Here is a 23,017-nt window from a genome sequence, read left to right on the forward strand (position 1 = left end):
GCACAGTCACAATAAATACAGGCTGTGTTTGAAATGCATTTGGAAAATAGCATATCATTTTATTAGGACGGTATTACTAGGTCGTAATTATTGGAAGTGGGGTTAAAATACAACTACCTTGATAAAGGGAATTGAGTGATCTACAGGCTCATTTCAAAAATACATTTGGAAAAGTTGATCATGTATGTGAAGACACTGATCATGTCAATAATTTCTTCGAATCAGAATTTCCTGGAAAATCTCAATGGTCAGCTGGATGTTGCAGCTCAACATTTTTACTCATATTCATGGCAAAAATCTTAATCTTTGGTTGCCTTCTAGAAACAACGTTCTAATTATTATTATGGCACCAACACGTATATTGCGCTCCTGGTGTTATTGCACATAGTCACCGATAGGGGCACCAAATTGTTAGAATTTCCTTGAAAATATTTGTCTTATCATTAATACTTGGCTATAGAATTGAATCAAAAAGATAGTTTTAATAAAAACCAAGTTGACGCTAAAAATAAACATGTTAACACACATAATGTTAGAATTTCAGGAGACCGTTTTCCCAGTTTTTTCCCCCAAATTCCTTAATACTAGTTCAAAAACTTAATACTCATCTAGAAAAAGGTTATTTGTGTACTTTCCAATGTTTGACCTATATTGATTGAAAAATTAAATGTTTTTTTTTAAAGAGCAAGTCAACTCCATAATGTAAAGGGGACAAAAATATCGACCTCTTGATATTACACAAAGCAGCCGATAGGGGCGCAAGAATACTTCCGTGGCAGTCATTTTCGTTCATGAAAGAAATTCCACTTTCTTTGTTTTCAAATATTTTTAAAACTTACAAATATTTTGTTTTCGTATACATTTTGTGTTTTTAATTAGGGGTTTTAATCTTTTTTTGAATGGATGGATATATAATCCATATCATTGTCACTTTGTATTTGCAAGTTTTTTAAAGAAAATATTCAATTTTCTGTATTGTATTAAAACAGTCAGTGTAGAGTCAAAATGGTAAAAACTTTATTGTGCACCTATTTCATCATCATAACCCAAGCTCTTTACAAAGTTCATTCGTTCATTCATTTCGTTTTAAACATTTTATGACCATACAAATTGTAGAAACGTTTTTGTATTTGCAAGCTCGAAACAGAGGATCAGTATTTTCTCACATGTTAAGGCAAATTGTCATTTAAAGTGACAGCGTGTCATGATTCACCACTGGAGGTCGTTGTCGCTTGGAATGGAGCTCGAATTGGAAGAAGCAACATTCGGAGGCCTACTTCCTCCAGTAAAGTGGCTAACGTGAGTGGCTGGAGAAGGAAACAGTGGGAGAAAATGTGCTGCCAAGAAACATCACATTTGGGGCTCAGCTCAGCATAAATGCCCTTTGAATGCTTATTCAGCACCAGGACGAGCAAGCTTTGCAAAGTCTTTATTTGGTTTCCTGTAGTCGCAAGACAGCGGCCCAAAGACTAAAATGAGTGGCTAGAAAGGGAAACAGTAGAAAAAATAAAGAGAATTATTACAATTGCGACTGAGCTTTGTGCAGTAAGCGGAATGGAACCGGCACGAACTAGCTTTGCAAAGTCTATTTGGGTTCCTGGAGTTGCAAGACAGCGGCCCAAAGACTAAAATGAGTGGCTAGAAAAGGAAACAGTGAAAATAAAGTCAAATAAGCCAGAATTATTACGATTGCGACTCAGCTTTGTGCTGTATATGGTCCTTAGGGACAAAAAGCAGGACGGGGACAAGCTAGCTTGGCAAAGTCCTCATTCGGGCTTCTGTAGCACCAAGCTGGTGGCCAAACGGCTTACCTGAGCGGCCGGAGAAGAGACGGTAGAGCAAAAAGTGGGGGACACCTTTACATTTGGGGCTCAGCTGTGTGCGGCGAGGGACCGTTGCGTGCTAAAAGCATCACCGGGACGAGCGAGCCTGGCCGAATCCTCGTTTTGACTTTAGTAGTTGTAAAATGGCTGACAATCGTGGCACCTATTTACTCACAGTAAAACAGACTACGTGGAATAAAAGCAAAGCATACAAGATAAATGCTTGATGGAGGAGAACATTTGCTAGCGTAGGGCGATCAAGGACGGCGTCGTCGTCCGCTTCCGGTGACTGAGACGATCCGGATCCCAGCCCCAGAACCAAACTTTGACAATCCCCGGTTTACGCATCGAAAAATAAGAAGAAAGACGCCGTGTTCTTTCTCATCAAAGACACAACAGCCCTTCCGCGTCGTCGCCTGGCGGTCCGTCTCGGTTGCGCCGGTCCCGATGCGGGTCCTTGAGGGGCGGGGCCATCTTTCTCCCGAGGGGGGCTCGCCACGGCGCCCGGGACTCGCCGGGTGAGGGTTGACCGTGACAACGGGCGGGGCAACGTCCGGCCTGCCGTCGGGCCACCTTGCGGGCGTAATAACGGCGGGAGGCCGCTCGCCAGGCCGCCCGCTTTTGCCGTCGGGCCTCCTCGGGAAGCTCGGCCGCCGAAAGGCTTTTCTTCTTCTTTTTCCTGCCGGGACGCCACAAAGAGGACATTAGTCTCTTTGATCCAAAGAGAAGACCAGCGCTGTCACGTTTGACTGTCCTAATGACTATCGAGCGGCGTTTCTTAAAGATTGAGCCCTTCCACGCGACTTCCCCGCCAAAACGAGAGCCACGACGGACGGCGGGAAGCACCCTAGCCGACGGCGCTCCGAGGAGGATCAGAGCCCAAACAAATACAGGGTTCTTACACTTTTTTCACAGCCAAATTCAAGCACTTTTAAGGCCAATTTTTCCACTACCTTCAAAGTCAGAAATCCAACTATTTTCTGTCGTCGACTTTGACGACTAAAATAACGGCGCCGTCTTGCTGCTAGCACATACTTTGAGCTATTTTGAGCCGTTCCCGTCTACGATTTATATTTTACAATTGGTTTCAACAGAATTGTGTTCATTTCATCGTGTATTTATAGCACAGAAGAGTTCATATTTTGAATTTCTATTTTATAGTTTTGCGTTTTCATTGTGTTGTGTCGTCGAATTCAAATCTGTTCGGTCTGCGAAAAGCTAAATTTGTTTTGTGTCTCAAAATATTTTACTTTAAATTTCATGGGTTTTAAAAGCGGCTCCCATGCACAACATGAAATAACTCATGACCAAATAAATTGGTGCATAAAGTCTATAATTATTGATAATATATCACCATAAATATATCAGAGAGCCGGCTCTTTTCAATAAGCCGAGCCGAAAGAGCCGCTTCTTGAAAAAGAGCCGGAATTCCCGTGACAGTAGGGGGCAGTCACGCTTTACGTGACAACTCAACAAAAAGGACCAGCGAATCGGCATTCTTTTTTTAAGAACGCCTTAATAAAAAATTCTATTTCATTTAAAAGCGTGGTCTATCGAGTCAGGCTGCTAGGAAACATCACAATGGCAACAATTTCAAGCAAAATTCAAGCATTTTTAAGGATCTCGCGCATCCGTACGAACCCTGCAAATATCATTAACCACCGCGGAAGAATATGATCGCCACTTTTTACCACAGTGATTTAGTGCTGTGCGGTAGGCTGTGCTAAGTGGCAAGATTTGAAGCCCGATTTGGAATTTGATCGTATTCTGTTATGATGAAGACAGAAGATGGCGATGTTTACGAATCAAACTGAAGGACTGGCAGTCTTCAAATGATTCTGAGATTTACGTTTAAAGTATTACCAAGCTATTTGATGTTAAGTAGGCGGGAGTCACGTCAAAGACACTTGATTTAGTAGGTTAGCCGGTGCTAACTAGCTACGTTCCTACGAAAAAGAGCTGCTTCGATTGAGATTTATCAGCGATTCGAACATCAAATGTATTGAAAACTCTTAGGTACTCTCCCATAAAACTAATGAGGCGGAAACGAACTGTCGAACGATAACGGATAAAACGGGAGACGAACGTTCAGAAAAATGTAACCTGGTTTCGCCAAAAGTGATTTCACGACAAGGTTCAAACCCCACGTGCGTTACTGTTCGATTGCGATACCCTAACTTTTTTAATAACTTTGTGCCAGGGGGGGCATTTCACGCCAGGGCTGAATTCGTAGGCACAACGAAGCACATCAAGCTACGAAGAACTGGTAAGCATCCAGACTTTCATAAGCTTTTCGATCAGCACTGGTGTATGGGGATACTCCATTGACTGCTTAAGAAGAACAATCCTGCCGTATGTAGAAATAAATGCGTAAAAAATAAATGAACAAATAAATAAATCATGTAATACCTCAATGTGTTTTGCCATTAGATGAGTTGTTTATTCAGTTATTTATGTGGTCGTCTATTTGATCCAAACAAAATTGTTATTCAAATGAGAGGGCGGGTCAAACTGGCTGAGCTTTTCACCCATTGGTTGTTCCACTGCCAGCTGAGAAAAGAAAGGGATAGGTGTTGATCGGTGCACTCGTTAATCAATCCATATTTGTAAAGACCCGCCTCCTCATTTGGACAATATTTCGGGGTGACAAAATACATGCACGACACAAATACAGACCAAATGCATAGATAAAGGATGACATTGCAATGATGTCCTAAAATGAGAATCAAAGTGCGCTTTGGTCACTTCTAGCCTCCGTAGCTTGTAGTCTTTCTTGTGCTTTGTGGCACTCGTTTTTGGTTGCAAACATTGTAAAGTGTCCCTTTAAGGATTTGTTACGCATATATGAAAGAAGAATTGGCAAACACAGGCTTGAAAACAACTCGGACGACCGTGCTTGACTTGAATTCGATTATTCCTAAATTGACCGTTTGATTCGATTTTGCCGCCAATAATCATTAGTCTTCATTTTGTCGACGATTTGTAGCTTTCGACCTCGTTTGCTCTGTTGCCGGTCGGTCCTCTTCGTGGCAGGCCGTCACGTCTCTGAGGTCCGTTTCTTCTCCTACAAAAAATAAACGCATCATGCATCATATCATGAGAATGAGTCTCACCATTAGGAAGAATGGAAGCAACCGCAATCACTTTTTCGATGACTTTTCATTCGTTATTTGTAAACAGTCGCAGTAGCCCGGCTGGGCAAAATACGGCCCGCGGGCCACATGCAGTCTGTCAGGCTTTTACATATGGCCTGACAAACAAAAACGTGAAAAATATCATGATAATACACGTAATGGTGAAAAGTGCTACGAATATAAAAAAGGGTTGATTTAATACCATTCTAGTCCTCTCTTTTTCTTTTGATCTCCTTTTGTTCTTATTCCCTGTCTTTTTTTCCATTCATTGAATTCCTTTTTCTCTCCCATTTTTTCCCCGTCTTCTTTTCTTTATTTCCTCTTCTTTTTATATTTATGAAAGTATGGGCGCCACCAGGCTGTACTTGCCCAAGACACACCACAGGAAATGGTGCCCCCACGACTCTAGCGGTTAAGGGATACGATACAGCCACCCGCCCGCAATTCATCAAAAGTCATGAAAAGACAACAACGTCTGAACCGCACAGATTGCATTTTGAGTTTTTCGATGTCTCATCTCATCTCATTAGCCATAGCGCTTATCCTCATTAGGGTCGCGGGGGTGCCGGAGCCCATCCCAGCAATCATCGGGCAGTGGGTTTTTCAATGTATAGTATAAAATGGAGTGCTTTGAAAAGAGACATTTTTTTCCTTTGCTCATGTCTGAGTGTTTCAAAACCAATTTGATTGATTTTAAACACTTCGAAGTGTAAATCCCCCTTTCATCTTTGTTTCCCTCAAGGCTAGCACATCAACCTTCCTTTTAGTCATAATCCTTCCCATCGCCTCTTTCTTCCACTCGGTGGCTTTACTTCCACATCCTGTCACATTTCGTGACCCGAGAACTAGGGTTTGCGAGACCTTTCTTTGCCTTGCTGTCTCTTAGGGAGTAGCGATAGAGAGGTGAGGATCCCCAGTCAGTCCCCTCCACTTGAGTCGCCTCTTACGACACGAAGCGGACCACGGTGGGGGGAGAGGGCCCCTCACCACAGGATGGACTTCTAATTGTCTGCTTGTTTGTTTCTTCATAAATGCATATCGTCGCTGTTACTGGAAAAAAAAAATCCAAAAAAAGATTTGGCAATTTGAAATGCCAGCAACAGTAAGAGAAAAATGGCATAAGCCTCGTTAAGCCACCCTCCATGGATTGCCAAAGTGTCAAATTTGAGACTGAGCACAGGAGGTAGAGCGCTCGTCTTGGGATCAAGGGATCCCAGTTCGAATTCCGGCTCGTCCGTGTTACATGTCAAAGTGTCCTTGGGTAAGACACTGAACCCCTAATACCCCCAATAAGCAGGTTAGCGCATTACATGGCTGCAATACAAGGCCACTATTGGGAAATGTGGAGCACATTGTAAAGTGCTTTGGGAAGTCATTGACTTGAAAAGCGCTATAGAAATGCAGACCATTTCATTTATAATATAAAACTAAATGCAAAAAATTGTCCATCACTAAGCAAGAATGCATGTTTTTGTGCTGAAAACCGAATAAAATGTTAAATAAATGAGAGGGGGGACTGACTTATTAGCTTATTGGTTGATGGACTTGCGGGTGACAAGCAGTGTCCCACTTCAGACCACCCACTCACAAAATAAAATCAATCATTGTTTTGACTCCTGGCCACTTTCTTTCAAAATTTTCAACCTAGTGCGGCCCACCACTCAAAGTTTTTGGCCACCCTGCTTATGAAGTCAAAAAAAAAAATTTTTTTAAAAATATAAATAAATTATATATATATATATATATATATATATATATATATATATATATTTTTTTTTTTTTTTTTTTTTTTGCAGGTTGGAAAAAAATAAATACAGAATGAAAATAACCTGGGGCAGCACGGCGGGGCAGTGGTTAGCGCGTGTGCGGCACAGTTCTGAGGTCATGGGTTCAAATCCAGCTACCGGACTTCCTGTGCGGAGTTTGTACGTTCTCCCCGTGGGTTGCGTGGGTTTCCTCCGGGCACTCCGGTTTCTTTCCACATTCCAAAAAACATGCATTTCAGGTGAATTGGCCGGTCCAAATTATCCCTAGGTGTGAATGAGCGAGCCAATTGTCTGTCCCTGTGTGCCTGCGATTGGCTGGCAACCAGTTCAGGGTGTCCCCCTGCCCACTGCCCGAGGATGGCTGGGATGGGCTCCAGCACCCCCGCGACCCTACTGAGGATAAGCCGTGCAGATCATGGATAGATGGATGGAAAATAACCTGCGTTAGCGACATCTCGAGGCGAATCTTGGCCCTCCTCGCTCAGTTCCAATTTGACGACGATGGCCCCGCCCTCGTCCAGGGAGGCGGGCTCTTCTTTGAGGGCGCTCCCGAATTCGGAGGCGCCACTAGGGGGCGAGGGCGGCACCGCGCCGGCCGAGTGGGGCACGGGGCTGCTAAAGAGATTCGCTGTGGATGGAACAAACAGAACACATTTTTGGATTTGTGCACATTTCAAATTTACCACATTGTCGGACGACGAAGAGACTATTTTGGGGAACGCAACGATGGTTCGATGTGAGCTCGCCCCCTGGTGGTCGCTCGACGACGGGACGTGCAGACGATCGCTTGAAGTCAACAAGGACAGTAATTCCCCGTGTTATCGCAATTTACTTTTTGCATTTCGCCAATTTCATCATGCATTCTGTTCTGCAATCCGATTGGCTAAATAGTCACCCCGCCCCTTTTCTGCTTGTGTCTGCCTGTGCGTCAATAACATTGCGATCTATTATGTACACATTCGCAAAACTTGACGCGCAAATCTTTTTCAATTGAGTTCCTCGAACAAACCGTCGTGTCAACAAAATACTCTGGACCAACAGAAGCACAAAAGGCAAAGGAAATTCAGGAGTAGTACAAAAGTACTGAAGTTATCTGGAGTAAAATGTTTATAAATGACAGTACTTTTAGTAGTTGTTTGGAATGTTCTTTTCACGTTCACATATTTATGTCACATTTTTGTTTTCCAATAACGTCCACACGATGGCGATGAAAATCATCTGAAAAAAAGACGTGTTCTGAAATCATTTCCACCCCTCAATAGCAACAAGATTATTGTTTCAATTATAAATTGAAACTACAGAAGTTAATTGTAAAAAAAAAAAAAAAACAACATTCATAAAGTACAGTACCTTTATTTGAACCTGTGAACTTGATCTTTTGGTTTTATTACAAAATGTATCCGTATTGCTAAAATTCGCACTATGCTGTCCCAGTCTGATGCTGAGATTAGAATTCATGCGTCTCCGTTACTGTAATGCACTACTCTCAGGTCCCCACTAGGTCGCAGACTAAGATAAGAACGTTTGATCACATGACCCTGATTTTAGCTAACCTGCATAGGCTCCCTGTTAGCTTAAGATATGATATCATTCTGTTGGTATTATACAAAATCATGCATGGACCTGCCCCTCATATCATGCAGATTTATTTTTCCCCTCTGTTCCTGCTTGGAGCCTTTGCTCGGAAAACGCTGGTTTGCTAGTGATCCAAGAGCCAAGAAGATTAAGATTTCTTCATTTTCCTCATGCTGAGGTTTGTGAGTTTTTCCTTGCCCTCATGTAGGTTTTAGAACAGGGGATGCTCTCATAATAGTCTGTACAGCCCTTTGAGACTCCTCGTGATTAAGTATGTCACAAATAAACATGAGTTATTTTGACACGAATAAAGTATTTCAAATATAAATACATTTTTTCCACTTTGCAGGTTTTGAGTATTTGTGGTCCTGTTTGGCATGCAACCCACACAAAAAAAACACGGTTTACTGTATTATATAAGTAGTACTTTATACTATTTTGTTTTCATTTAGGGTACCGAGATATATGAATACGTAACCGTCAACCTCAGCCAATCGCTCCCCTTACTAACGTTTGCAATTCCCTTTATTATAATAAACCATAGAAGCATAACACGACACCTATTTACTCAAAGCAAGACAGACCATGTAGAATAAGTACAAAGATAAGTTATTTTTTTTGTTATTTCCCAAATTGTAGTAAACTTAGTGTTGCTTATTAAATGTATACAGTGTACGCAAAGTCATTAAAAAAACGGGGAAACGTAAACATTGTATGGAAAGGCACAGTTCTGAGGTCATGAGATCGAACCTCCTGTGTGGAGTTTGCATGTTCTCCCCGTGCATGCGTGAGTTTCCTCCGGGCACTCCGGTTTCCTCCCACATAACAAAAACATGCATGTCAGGTTCATTGGCCGGTCAAAATTGTCCATAGGTGTGGCTAGTGTGTCCCTGTGTGCCCTGCGACTGGCTGGAAACCAGTTGAGGGTGTCCCCTGCCCACTGCCCGAAGATCGCTGGGATGGGCTCCGGCACACCCGCGACCCTACTGAGGATAAGCGGTGCAGATAATGGATGGATGGGTTCCGATAGACTTACGTACCGGAGAATGTGAGTTTTTGTTGTCCGGCGGGTGTTTTTTCCTTTTGGGGATCCCCGGGGACGGTCGCCCCCCTCCGAAGCCGCAGGCAGGACGCACATCCCCGGCGTTTCAGGTCGTGAAGCTCCCGCCGCAGTCCGTCGATCTGCCGGTCCCGGTCGGCCAGCATCCGGCGGTACTCGCGAGCGCGGCCGCCCTCCACGCCGTAGAGCACGTTGAGGACCGACTGCACCGCCAGGCGGACTGCGTTCTCCACTACCAGGACCTCGTCCGGACGCAAGTCCAAGTTCGGAACCAAGTCCATGCTGGTCCCGATGATGCAAGGGGGCGTGGTCTTCGTCGCACTAACTTACTTTCGTTGTGCTAGCGGCTAATGCTAACGTGGGAATGCAGCGAAGGCATGCGCAAAATATCACATTAAACTAGCCAATGTGAGACGTGTTATTGAAAAAAAAATCAAAGTTTGTAAATTACAACGGAAAAAAACGATATTTTGTGTGTAATTCGGCTTACATCCGACCAACCTTTATTGTCCGGTGTAGTTGCTACTTACTCGGCCACCGGTTTTGCGCCTGCGCACTAGAGCGCCCCCACGAGGCCGGGACGAAGAACAGCAGCAATGTGACGATGGTCGGGATTAAATAGGCAAGAAATACAAATAAAAGTTTATTCGAAAAAAATACACGAAAAACTACAAATGCAAAATGTAAAAAAATGAAATGATAAAATACTATTTCAATGAATGACAGACCTTTATTGTAATTATCTTTATAAGGTTATAAGAACAGTTCACAAAATGTTTTGCACACAGTTTAAAAGCTTTGTTTGCTATTTTTGCTGACGCAAAACATTTGAAAAAGTACACACTTTTTAAAAATTACAAATCACTTAAAACATTAAATTGCAAATATAAAGAATATTTTGAAAACAAAGGAAGTTGATTTGTATTCTCAAAAAGTGACTTTTTAAGTTGTATTGTTTTGTTTTAAAAACGTTTTAAGCACATTTACAAATGATTTGTTTACATGTTATAAAGCTTTATATGGATTCTTCAGCATATCTCATAACCTTTCCCTAAAAATGAAGTACCGGTACTCTCTTTTATACAAATCTCCGAAAATAACAGATTTCAATCCATAACGAAAGAATCGTACTTTCAAAAAAATGATATCTGCAAGAAAAGCAGCCAATTTCAAGCAACAACAATAGATTGGTATAAAAACATATTTGTTAATGAAAAAGCTATTTCTCAAAGAGTTAAAAAAAAATCGTCTGTTTTATCTTCAAAACAGGTTTGAGAATTTTTTCAAAAAGATTTTGCATTCAGTCTATAAAATTTTGTAAGAATTGTTTTCAGATCACACAACCTTCACGGAAAAAATACAAATCTACTAAAACAACAGATTTCAAACAATAACAAATTACATGTAATTTAAAAAAAAATAATGATAATAAATCTGCAAGCAAAGCAGCAAATTCCAAACAAAATTCAGGATTGTTAACCAAAAATATGTATTATTTCTTGACTTGCCTCGTGGCAGATTCACCACAGTAATTCGTTTCATACTCATTGCTTTCATAATATTCGCAAGATGTCTAGATAGATGTCTAGATATCTTAGATGTCTTTTCCAACATGTTATGTGACATTATTTTGTTGTTGACTCATTGTTTTTGTCCTCTTTTTATTTTAATGTTCGAAATAAAGGTTTTCATTCATTCATTCATAGACAGATGTCTAGATAGATGTCTAGATGTCTAGATAGATAGATAGATAGATAGATAGATAGATAGATAGATAGATAGATAGATAGATAGATAGATAGATAGATAGATAGATAGATAGATAGATAGATAGATAGATTATTCATCCCCATAAAAAATAAAATAAAAGATATAGAATACAAAAATAGCCAATATAGCGTGTTAATAAAGAGCGTATAATATCATGAGAAGATTCAGCCATTTGGAAAAGTTAAGTCAAGTTAAATGACCAAGAACTTGAACACCAAAGAGCCATTATTTGAAATTGTCAACAATGACAGGTGAGGCACAGCTTCCCCTGCCTCACACGATGGAGCATCCCTGCCATGAAAAAATGTGGAAGAAGTTGCCGAGCTCACATGCTCCACTGCTTGACGTAGTCGGAACTCGAGCTTCGCGCTTCTGGTCGGAAACTTGTCGGGTCGGCGCCCTCGTCCGGACCCCGGTTCTCCGGGTCCACGCCCACTCGGGCGTACCCGTCTCCCGAGTGTTCGGAAATTGGCTTCAAGAGATGCTCTCCGCTTCCTACCGGGTCCTGGTCCAGGACTTGGTCCGGGACCTCAGTGAAGACCTGCTGGTCCGAAATCACACTATGGATGGACAGGAGTCCCGACGGCGCCGGGACGTCGAGGCCGCGCCCCCCCACCGGCGCCTCTTTGATCCACCTCTCAACGGCGCTCTCAATGGCTCCCTGCCGTCGCTGGCCGGGCAGGTCCTGCTCACCGAACGTGGGCTTCACCCAGTCCTTTGCAAAATCAAAAACAAAGCGGGAACTCGATGAGAGAGAGGTACTCCGAAATATTTCAAACGTATTGAAAGGCATTAACGGGGACTGAAAGGCAGCACGAGTAGAGCGACCCCGAGCCACTTTGCGCTTCGGTTATCGCCGATTCTCTTCTTTGCAGATTTTCAATCGAATTGTCTTTAATGTCATTGATATCAATGTATCGTACATTGCTTTCTGGTCCCCAATAACAGCGATAACCGAAGGATTACCGTATTCCGAAATACTGCAAAGCACCTAAGAGTACTAAAACAAATCACCAATAAAATACTGAAATGAAATCAAAAAGCACAAAAGAGTAAAAAAAAAAGTACTAGATAATATTCAAAAGTAGTGAAAAAGACTAAAAACGATAACCAAAAAGTACTTTCAATATTCTTCAGTAGTTGAAGCAAAAAAAAAAAAACTGGTATGTATTTAAAAGTGCTAAAATACACAAAATTATTGAGAAGCATCAATTAAAAAAACTTTAAGGGACTGAAAAAAACCTACAAGCATCCTAGAGTCATGAAAAAACACTTTTAAAACACTGAACAAGTACACAGGACTAAATAAAGTACTGAAAAACATTCAAAAGTACTGGAAAATACTACTTAAAAGTACTGAAAAGACTGAAACCCACTGCAAAATACTGCAAAGATACTGAAATTCACCAAAGATTACAAAAAACATCTACTGACAATTCTCAAAAAGTATAAAAGAAAAGTTGGAAAAATATTCAAAAGTAGTAAAAATGCAGTAATAAAGTAATGAAAAATATCAAAAACCACAATCGATTAAAAAAAGGGCTTAAAGAAATGCTGAAAATAGTGAAAGATAAAGTAGCAGAAAGGATCCCTTAACCTCCTGTGAAAAGCACAGAGTAGGAAAAATTACTGAAGAAATATTAAAACACTAAAAACTATTTTTTTTTAACAAAACGTACCGTAAAAGCACTACTAGAGTCCTATAAAATATTAGAAAAGTATTTCACGGATCCCTTAACTGCCTGTGAAAGGCAGTACAAGTACTTAAACACGATCAAACGTAGTACTAAAAGATCATCGAGTACCGGGGTGAAATGAATGCGTGTAAAATGTCGCCCTCTGGTGGCCATCAGCGGCAACGCCCGCTTCTCACCTTGAAGCGTCCGCCGTGGTCGCGGTAGAGGGGCGCGAAAAAGTGGCGGGGACCGGAAACCGACAGCATCAGCTTACATTTTTGCAACAAAAACCTGAAAACGAGAAAAAGAGAACACGCTGTCGCTTATTTTGCTCGTCAAAATATTGAAAGAAATCGCATTAAGAACGCTCTCAAACGTCTAATCGTAAAATGAACCACAACTGAGCGGTCATTGAACGCAGTCTGCCTGCAAAAACAACCACAACAACAACAACGACAACAACAATCTTTTCATAAAACATAAAAAAAAGTCTTTGCTTTGTGATTGTTTTTTAAAAAAAATGACAGGAGTCGATGTTGCATTTGCAGACGAGTTCCACGTGAGGTCGTAAAACATGTTCAAATGCTCTTTCTGTCATGGTCGCCTTGGTGACCAGTCTGCCCCGCCCTCTGGGCAACAGCTGAAGCAGTTCAACTAATTGTGTCTGCTATTTAAGGCTGGATTCTGGGCTTTGCGGGTGCTGGCTCATTATACATATTTACACAACCCCAGGTCTGTTATGCCTTGTCCTGTTTTAGGTTTAAACATTTTCCGTCTGTTATGCCTTGTCCTATTGAGTTCGTGCCGGAGGAACTCTGTACCGTTCTGTTCTGATTGTAAGAATGTTTTTGTTTGTCTTGTCCCTGACTTTTGGACAACTTTTATTTTGTTAAATAAAACTTTTGGATCGTTACGCAATTGAGTTCTCCCTTCCTGCCTCCTGCCTCCGTTCTGGTCCGATCACTCCCCACTCCGCGCCACCACGCCTCGTGACACTTTCTCTTTTTTCTCTCTCTTTCTTTTTTATATCTTTATCCCTCTCACTTTTTCACTCTTTCTCTTCTCCTTTTCACCATCTCCCTCCCTTTTCTCTCCCCATCTCTTCTTTTGTCTTTCTTTTTTGATCTCGTTTCTCGCTCTCCTTTCTCCTTTTCTTTCTATGTCTCTTTTTCATTCTGTCTTTTTCCTCTCACTTTTGCACTATTTTTTCACTTCTCTCTCTCTCTTTCTTTTTTTATATCTTTATCTCTCTCACCTTTTCACTCTTTTTCTTCTCTCTTTCACCATCTCTCTCCCTCTTTTCTCTCCATCTCTCCTTTTGTCTTTCTTTTTAATCTATTTTTAATCTATTTTTCCTTTTCTCACTCTCCTTTCTATGTCGCTTTTTCCTCTCTCTCTTTTGCACTATTTTTCTCCTCTTTTCTCCCTTTCAGTTTCTCTTTTTTTCCGGTCTTCTTTTTTGTCTTCCTCTTTCGTTCTCTGAATCTCCCACCGAGTGTTTTCTTTTCTGCCGCGTGTCCCCCGAACTCAAATGAGTTTGCCCCCCCTGTATTAAAGGAAAGGAGGGCGTCACCATTTTCCGGAGGCGGCGGCCAGCATCAAAGCGGCCACTGGGACCAGCGCGACCAGTACGAGGTACGGACCCTGTTCTTCGGCTGACGAAAGCGCAAAAAAAGCAAAATGAGCACGGTTCCGATTTCTTCCGAGGGCTTCCCCCTCACCTGAAGACGGGCCGGTCCAGGTAAGAGGATGGCTCCACTCGCTCCAGGGACCCCGAGAGGGATTGGAGGGGCACAGCTTGGAGCGGACCGCCACCGTCGTCCGGAAAGCGGGGGGGAACTCTCGGGCCGGCAGCAGCAGGAAACGCCGGTCCGTCGCGAAGACCCGACCCGGATCCTGACGGAGGATCCTTCCTTGTTCATTCGGGTTTCAAAATGGCTGCCGGGCAACAAGGGTCTCAAACTCCCAGGCCCGGGGGCCGCCTTTGGCTCGGAGACCCCCGTGCTAAGCTAACGCTAATGTCGCGGTCGACACGAAACGAGGGGAAAAAAATGGCAAAGCCTTCCCGTTTCCCGTTTCCTCTTACCCGGAAATGCGCTGGTCCGCTCCGTATTCGGACCTGGTAGGTCAGGCAGTCCCCGTTTTGCTTTTCTTGCTCCCAGGTGACGTTTCCGAAGCCCTCCGCGTTCCTCGCTCGCACGTCCCGAGGCGGCCGAGGTTTCACTGCCGACATTTACGTCCAAATTCACGTGTTCAATTCCTACATTTGTCCCAAATTCCCAATTTCACTTCCTACATTTTTCCAAAATTCCCAATTTCAATTCCTACATTTGCCCGAAATTCTCGATTTCAATTCCTACATTTTCCCCAAATTCCCAATTTCAATTCCTACATTTGCCCGAAATTCCCATTTTCAATTCCCACATTTGCCCGAAATTCCCAATTTCAATTCCTACATTTGCCCGAAATTCACGTGTTCAATTCCTACATTTGCCCCAAATTCCCAATTTCACTTCCTACATTTGCCCGAAATTCACGTGTTCAATTCCCACATTTGCCCGAAATTCGCGATTTCAATTCCTACATTTTCCCCAAATTCCCAATTTCAAATCCTACATTTGCCCGAAATTCCCATTTTCAATTCCCACATTTGCCCGAAATTCCCAATTTCCAACCCTACATTTGCCCAAAATTCCCAATTTCACTTCCTACATTTTTCCAAAATTCCCAATTTCAATTCCTACATTTGCCCGAAATTCCCATTTTCAATTCCCACATTTGCCCGAAATTCCCAATTTCAATTCCTACATTTGCCCAAAATTCCCAATTTCACTTCCTACATTTTTCCAAAATTCCCAATTTCAATTCCTACATTTGCCCGAAATTCTCGATTTCAATTCCTACATTTGCCTGAAATTCCCGATTTCACTTCCTACATTTTCCCCAAATTCCCAATTTCAAATCCTACATTTGCCCGAAATTCCCATTTTCAATTCCCACATTTGCCCGAAATTCCCAATTTCAATTCCTACATTTGCCCGAAATTCACGTGTTCAATTCCCACATTTGCCCGAAATTCACGTGTTCAATTCCTACATTTGCCTGGAATTCTCAATTTCAATTCCTACATTTGCCCAAAATTCCCAATTTCAAATCCTACATTTGCCCAAAATTCCCAATTTCAATTCCTACATTTGGCCCGGAATTCCTGTTTTCAAATCCTACATTTGTGTAGCGACCCTCGTTCATGCACGACGCAAGGTTTCAAAATCTCTGGTTTATTGCCTGCATTCAGTAAATAAAACAATACAAAAGTCAGGGGTCTCTGTTCTCGACTGCAATTATCTTCAACGCTTACAAAAATCACTTAAGCTACGGCAAGCGCTGAAGCCCATAAAGTGCCAAACGAAAAAAAACAGTCGCAGACGCCCATGACTTAACAACTGAATGAGGTACCGGAATATTAACAGTAATACAACAAAAACACAGATTTTGTGAGAATTCAAAAAAACAATCAAATTTCAACTCTGTTACATTTGCCCCAAATTCCCAATTTCAAATCCGACATTTTGCCTGAAATTCCCGATTTCATTATCCACTTCTGTGCGTCAATGCATTTTTAGGCCCCGCCCACCCGGAAGTAAGAGCAGGACCGGTCGAAAAAGACGACCGTACGCCGTTCGTGACCTTCGTCCATAAATCAGGAAGCATCTCTTTCCGGTTGTTTTTTGTTGACGCTTTTTTCAAATCAGGTTAAAGGGACAGTGTAGCTTAAAACGGAGCCGGAACATTGGAAAGAGTCGCGCTACAGAAGCCCGAAGGCTACGACTCGAAAACATTCCCGAACCGGCTTTGTAGCGTGAGCGGCCAGAGAAGGAAACGGTGGAAAAAAGTGGAAGATGCCCGAATGGCGGAACTCCGCGACATGTGCTCGCGTGGCTAGCTGGGCAAGGCGAGTGACACCAAAGGATGAAGCACAAGAAGCTAAAAATGTCAATAGCAGCTAGCGGTGAAACAGCCAAATGGCAAGCACGAGTGGCCAGAGAAGGAAACAGTGGACATCAAAGTGGAGTATGCTGAATGACGGTACTGGGAAGCCATCACCTATGATAGGCGATTGACACTAAAAGATGAAGCTGAAGCAGTTAACATTTAGGTGATCCATAGGAAAAAAGTGAAAAAAAACAGAAAAGTGGTTAACGTGTGTGACTAGTAAAGGAAACACAGAAAAAAAAACGAGAGGATGCCGATTCATGAAGCTAAGCAACATTGGCTTGCATGAACAACTGTAGAAAACGAGTGACACTGAAATATGACGCAGCAGCTAACATATAACAAAAGCAGCTAGCGTTGAGCCATAGCCTAGCGACAAGTGGCCAACTTGAGTGGCTAGAGAAGGAAACAGTGGAAAAGAGTAGGAGATGTCTAAATCATAGAACACTGCGACATGTGTTTGCATGGCTCGTCGGGGACGGCAAATGGCACCCAAGATGAAGCAGGAGCGGCTAACAATGACTGTAGCAGCTAGCGGCGAACAAACTGGCTAATTTGGGTGCCTAGAAAAGAAAACAGTTAAAAAAGGGTAAGATGCTGTAATCAGCGGTGGAAGAGGAGTAAGACAAAAGGACGACGCAATAGCAGCGAACAATGACCGTGGCCGTCTGGCCGACACGAGTGGCTAGAGAAGGAAACGGTAGGAGAAAAAAATGGAATGATAGGTGAGCAGGTGTGGAAGGTGATTGTGTTATTTATACGGAGCAAGAAAGGATAATTCTAAGGCGAGCATTGAGCTGTAGCCTGCAACCTCCCGGTTGATGTGAGTGGCGAGAGGAGGAAATAGTAGAAAATAGTCCAGCGATCGGAAGACGAAACCGGCTTCATCGACACTAACGGTAACGGCGGCGAGCGGCGAGCCGTAGCCTTCGGCCGAGTGTCTCGAGAGAGTGGCTAGAGAAGGAAACGGTGGAAAATCAAAGCGTAAGACGACGGATGCTTTTTCCTCACCCGCGTCGTGTAGCGCCCAGACGGAGGTTTCGGACGGCGGGCCGGAAAGCGGACCCACGGCGGAGACGCATTCCGTGCCGACGGCGGCCAGCATGAATAGCTCCTCCGAGGACGAGAGGCACCAGGAGGACGGGGGACGCAGCCGGCAACCCGTCCCCAAACGGAGCTCGCCGTCGCTGAGGGAGGAAAAAGGCACCCGTGAAAGGCCGGCAAATCAGAGAGAAAGGAAGAGGGAGAGAGCGGGAGAAGAATAAAGAAATAGAGAGCAAGGGAGAGAATAAAAAAAGGAGAGAAAAGAAAGCTGGATATGGAGAAAAAGACAAAGAAGAAAGGAGAGGGAACAAATAGAGAGGAAAAAAGACAGAGACAAAACAGGAGAAAGAGAGAGAGATAAGGAGAGATAGCGAGAGAGGGAGAGAAAGACAGAGAGAGAGAGAAAGAGGGAGAGAGAGCGAGAAAGATAGATATATTGAGAGGGAGAGAGAGAGAGAGAGAAAGAGAGAAAGAGAGCAAGAGTGAAAGAGATAGAATGATATTGTGAGAGAGAGGGAAAGAGAGAGGGATGGAGAGAGGGATGGAGAGAGGGAGAGAGAGAGTGAGAGAGAGAGAGAGAAAGGAAGAGCATGAGAGAGAAAGAGATAGATATTGAAAGAGAGAGGGACAGAGAAAGGGAGAGAGAGAGAGTGAGAGAGAGAGAGAGAGAGAGAGAAAGGAAGAGCATGAGAGAGAAAGAGATAGATATTGAGAGAGAGAAAGGGAGAGAGCGCGAGAGAGAGAGAGAGAGAGAGAGAGAGAGACAGAAAAAGAGAGTGTGAGAAAGAAATGGCGAAACCAAGAGAAAAAGAGATAGATATATTGAGAGAGAGAGGACAGAGAGAGAGAGAGAGAGAGAGAGAGAGAGAAATAGAATGACAATGTCAGAGAGAGAGAAGGAAAGAGGACAGAGAGAGAGAGTGAGAGAAAGAAAGAGAGAGAGAGAGAGAAAGAGATAGATATTGAGAGAGAGAGAGAGAGAGAGAGATAGAGAGAGAGAGAGAGAGAAAGAGAGAAAGAGAGCAAGAGTGAAAGAGATAGAATGATATTGTGAGAGAGAGGGAAAGAGAGAGGGACAGAGAGAGGGATGGAGAGAGGGAGAGAGAGAGAGTGAGAGAGAGTGAGAGAGAGAGAGACAGAGAGAGGAAGGGCATGAGAGAGAAAGAGATAGATATTGAGAGAGAGAGAGGGGGAGAGAGAGAGAGACAGAAAGAGAGAGTGTGAAAAAGAAATGTCAAAATTAAGAGAAAAAGAGATAGATATATTGAAAGAGAGAAAGAGAGAGAGAAAGGGAGAGAGAGAGAGAGAGAGAGAGAGAGAGAGAGAGAGAGAGAGAGAGAGAGAAAGAGATAGATATTGAGAGAGAGGGAGAGAGAGAGAGGGAGAGAGAGAGAGAGAGAAAGAGAGAAAAAAAGGGCAAAACCAAGAGAGAAAGAGATGGATATATTGAGAGAGAGAGAGAAAAGGAGAGAAAGAGTGAGAGCAACAGATGGATAGAGAGACAGAGACGGGCATCTCCCATTCTTTTCAACTGTTTCCTTCTCACGCCACTCAGTTAGCCACTTGTCGGTAGACTATGGCTCAACGCTAGCTGCTATTGTTATATGTTTGCTGCTGCGTCCTATTTCAGTCTTACTCGTTTTCTACAGTTGCTCATGCAAGCCAATGTTGCTTAGCTTCACCAATCGGGCTTCCCCTCTTTTTTTCTGTGTTTCCTTTACTAGTCACACACGTTAACCCCTTTTCTGTTTTTTTTTTTCACTTTTCTGCTATGGATCACTTCAAAATGAGCCGCTCCGGCTTCTTCTTTTGCTGTCAATCGCCTTTCATAGGTGATCCTCAGACGTGATGGCTGCCTAGTACTGTCATTCAGGCATTTTTTTCCATTGTTTCCTTTTCTAGCTTCCAATGAGGATCACTTTCGCTCGGCAGCGTGAATAACAGGTCGATGGCCGGGGCGGAGGAGCAATAGCAGAAACGGGTCCAGAAAAGAGGTCGGCGACAGGTATCAGGCAGGAAAACAGGGAAGGATAATGTCGGAGAGTACAAAAAGCTTGCCTAGCTGAGAGCATAGGTTCGCAGACGGTCCGACGGCTTCCTTTTGGAAGACGCTTCAGTAATCGTGACAAGGTCAGGTGAATATTACCTGCAGTTGACTTGAACCCAAAGCGGCATTCGGGGAACGGAAGCGCAGGAACAGTTGAGGACGCTGTCGTAGTCGGTGGTGCAGGCCAGGTCGCAGGGGGCGGAGCCGGGGGCGGAGCCGGGGGAGGGGCCGACTGCAACGATGTCCGAGAACAGACACGGGTGAGACGGAACATTTGCATTGTTAGGAATTCAATATTATTCAAATATAGCGTTGTTGGAATTCCTTATCTGACTCCACTAACCAAACACAACCTACAGTCACCTAACAATGCGCGCTCCTTTCTTGATGGTAAAATGAACAAGAGACCGGCATTTCCACACGGGGGCAGATTTCATTTCTTTAACAATGTAACTTGGTGAACTCCATCGAAAATATTCAAATTAGCCGAATTAGTATCGCTCGAGTCTCTGTCAAGCCTCCTCTCTCAATCGTCTTCCTCTCCCCTCGGCCCACGTTTTTCTGCAAGCTGGTGCGCCGGCTCCTCCCATGGGCGTGCCAGGAAAGCCCCTACGTAGGCTCCACGGCTCCACCACCTCGCCTTGATGTCTGGAAAAACTCAAAACAGCACTGTTTCTACGTCATCAGGGCCTTGTTCTCCAAACATCGCCTGCCGTCCCCCGTCAGGGTCCTGTTATGAAAACATTTTGCATTTGGAACAGTGTGACCTGATAATCTTCATTGCACTCAATAAATGTAGCTCGTATTTAATCGTATAAAATCCTTTATAGTCAAATGTATAAAATCTTTCAATATATCGTTTAGTTTTTGTGACTTTTCATGAGGCAATACATCAGATCAAAAAACAAAAAACAACGGATACAAGATGGAGTCGGGCGCCGCAGTACATCTTTTCAATAGTATGCATTTTCACTAGGATCCAGCATGCCACCGTCCTGTTCCTTATCTTTTTTATCTTCTTGTTCTCTTTTATCCTCACTTGCTAATATGTGAACCTGGAGTGCCACGTCCAATTTCATTGTATTTTGTAACAATGACAATAAAGATATATTCTATTCTATTCTGTCATCCACAAGGCACCTAAAGTCAGAAAACCAGAGGACCGAGCACCTTACTTTACTCGGGAACCCAGTACTCGAAGACTGTGCCGTCAGCAAAAGCTGTCGCCTCATTGCCTGCCTTTCATGTTCCTGATCTTCTACCCGATGATACCCATTGTCCATCAATTTCAATGTTCCTGAACGCTGCCATCAGACTGTGTTTACCGGAGCGCCTTTTGTTATTCCCTTTTTCCTCCAAATAAACTCTTGTCACGCCACCAAAACACATTCCACTTTAAAAAAGGGATTCTCCACATGATGTCACGGTTCAGGAAGTCAAAGACCAGACAGAAATCCATTATCTCTGGAAATAATCGTAATATATCAAGATATGATACAAGTACGTGTTGTGTTTTCTCTCCTTTTGTATGTTCCGGAAATGTGTGTGTATATCCCTTTAAGGGGTCCGACGGACTCACCGGCATCTCGGCAAAAGGCTTCCAAGTTCCACAGGATCAGCGAAAAGATCCCGGACGCGAAAATGCTACAAAATAAAAGCCAAAAAGCAAAAAGATGAGACGCTAGAATAGAAAACGTCAAAAGAAGAGAACAGCTTACGAGTCCGCCATCGAGAGCGCGAAGGGGGATCTGCCGGCTGCAATGCGAGCCGAAAATGTTAAGGAGAAAAGAAAAAAATAAGTCCTTTTCTTCTTTTTCTTCCCTTTTTCATTTTTCGCAGAAGCTAAAAGGTGTTGCTTCGCAGAAAGGTGTGAAGGCGTCAAGACGCCAACTTGACTTTCGCTTCCGAGATGAAGGGCATCGCAACTCAAACACTCATTTAAGGGACAGTGTGTAATATTCCATTATCTCGATCTGTTGTGAGAAAAAAAGACGCAGGTAAAATAGAAAGTAAGAGCATAAAAAAAGAGAAAAAAAAGAAAGCAAAAAAGAAAAAGGAAAGAAAGTGGAGTGTCAGGACCAGAACGGAAACAGGACCCACTCACGTAGCCTTTCTCACAAGTGTTATTGGGAGGAAGGGGAAGGATTGCACACACGATCCGTTGATCGCTGGTGGCGGGGAGCAGGTCGCTCAGAACGCGGAAGTGGGACTTCCGTGGCGAGCGAGGGCGGTGTCGGAACCGGAGAAAACGGGTCAGTCGCCGGGATAGAAGAGCAAAAACGTGGTCGGGATCAGAAACAAGTCGAAAGCCAAGAGAGGAGCGTAGACGTTGTCGAGATCAAAACAGGTCGTCATTCGGGTCGAGATCAAAACAGGTTGTAGCGGGAGACAGACAGGAGCAAAGAAACGGGATAGGCAATAAAGGATTTGCCGTGTAAAAACGGAGATTTGCAGACGGACCGACAAAAAGGGACTTACAGGACGGAGTGTAAATACTGACAGGGAGCCCATCTGTCGACAAGCTGCGGCTGGCGCCGCATGGGCGGGGCCGATTGGGCGCCAAGGCAACCGTGACACAAGGCCGGGGCCAATTGGGTGGCATGGCAACCGTGACATGGAGTAGTAGTAGTAGAAGAAAGAAGAAAACGGAAAAAAGAAAAGTCAAAAGAATAAAGGACAAAAACTGGAGTAAAAATGGGAAAAATACAAAAGGAAAAAAGGAAATGGATAAAAGAAGAGAAATAAAGGTAAAAAGCGAGATAAGAAAAAACAAGATTTTTCTTTTTTGCGGTACCCTGAGCAGCAAGATGGCAGACAAGGGTGAGCCTCATCTAATGTTGATAATAAATGCACATTTTGGAACCTTCAACTCTTCAAAAATGCATTGTTCCGTGATACTTGGTGTATTTTTGCTTATTCTTCCTATCAAACTGTTTTTTTTTCTTAATAAATGAAGGTCTTTTTTTACAACTATGAGACACACTGTCCCTTTAAGATCATTTTTCCACTCTGGCTATATCAAGGGGAGTCCTTTTCAGTTTTTAATTGCGTGCAAATCTTTTGTTGTATTCCCTATTTCTCTATGTTGTTTTTGTTCTATCCCTTAAGAAGAAAACACAAAAAGAAAAG

At 43.2% G+C, this 23,017-nt stretch overlaps 2 protein-coding genes across 3 annotated transcripts; both read right to left on the minus strand.

The window, feature by feature from the left end:
• Positions 1-1,093: 1,093 nt before the first annotated feature.
• On the minus strand, positions 1,094-9,934 carry LOC148373126 (uncharacterized). Its single transcript, XM_088327633.1, has 4 exons — positions 9,339-9,934; positions 7,163-7,351; positions 4,818-4,887; positions 1,094-2,502 (listed from the first exon to the last, which is right to left on the minus strand). The coding sequence occupies exons 1-4, from the start codon at positions 9,637-9,639 to the stop codon at positions 2,208-2,210; spliced, it is 855 nt and encodes a 284-aa protein (XP_088183759.1). The 5' UTR covers positions 9,640-9,934; the 3' UTR covers positions 1,094-2,207.
• A 144-nt stretch (positions 9,935-10,078) lies between these two features.
• On the minus strand, positions 10,079-21,853 carry il21r.1 (interleukin 21 receptor, tandem duplicate 1). Of its 2 annotated transcripts, XM_088328162.1 has the most exons (8): positions 21,607-21,853; positions 21,468-21,532; positions 19,988-20,120; positions 14,891-15,027; positions 14,526-14,700; positions 14,378-14,459; positions 13,002-13,095; positions 10,079-11,843 (listed from the first exon to the last, which is right to left on the minus strand). In XM_088328162.1, exons 2-8 carry the CDS (start codon positions 21,471-21,473, stop codon positions 11,454-11,456), a joined length of 1,017 nt encoding a protein of 338 aa, XP_088184288.1. In that variant the 5' UTR covers positions 21,474-21,532; positions 21,607-21,853; the 3' UTR covers positions 10,079-11,453. The 2 variants fall into 2 exon arrangements, with proteins under 2 accessions (XP_088184288.1, XP_088184289.1); XM_088328163.1 differs by lacking the exons at positions 19,988-20,120; positions 21,468-21,532; positions 21,607-21,853 and adding an exon at positions 17,809-18,123.
• Between the last annotated feature and the right edge of the window lie 1,164 nt (positions 21,854-23,017).

The sequence above is a fragment of the Urocampus carinirostris genome, chromosome 2 (assembly GCF_059441175.1).
Source record: "Urocampus carinirostris isolate Australia breed hairy pipefish chromosome 2, RoL_Ucar_1.0, whole genome shotgun sequence".
Taxonomy (NCBI): Eukaryota; Metazoa; Chordata; class Actinopteri; order Syngnathiformes; family Syngnathidae; genus Urocampus; species Urocampus carinirostris.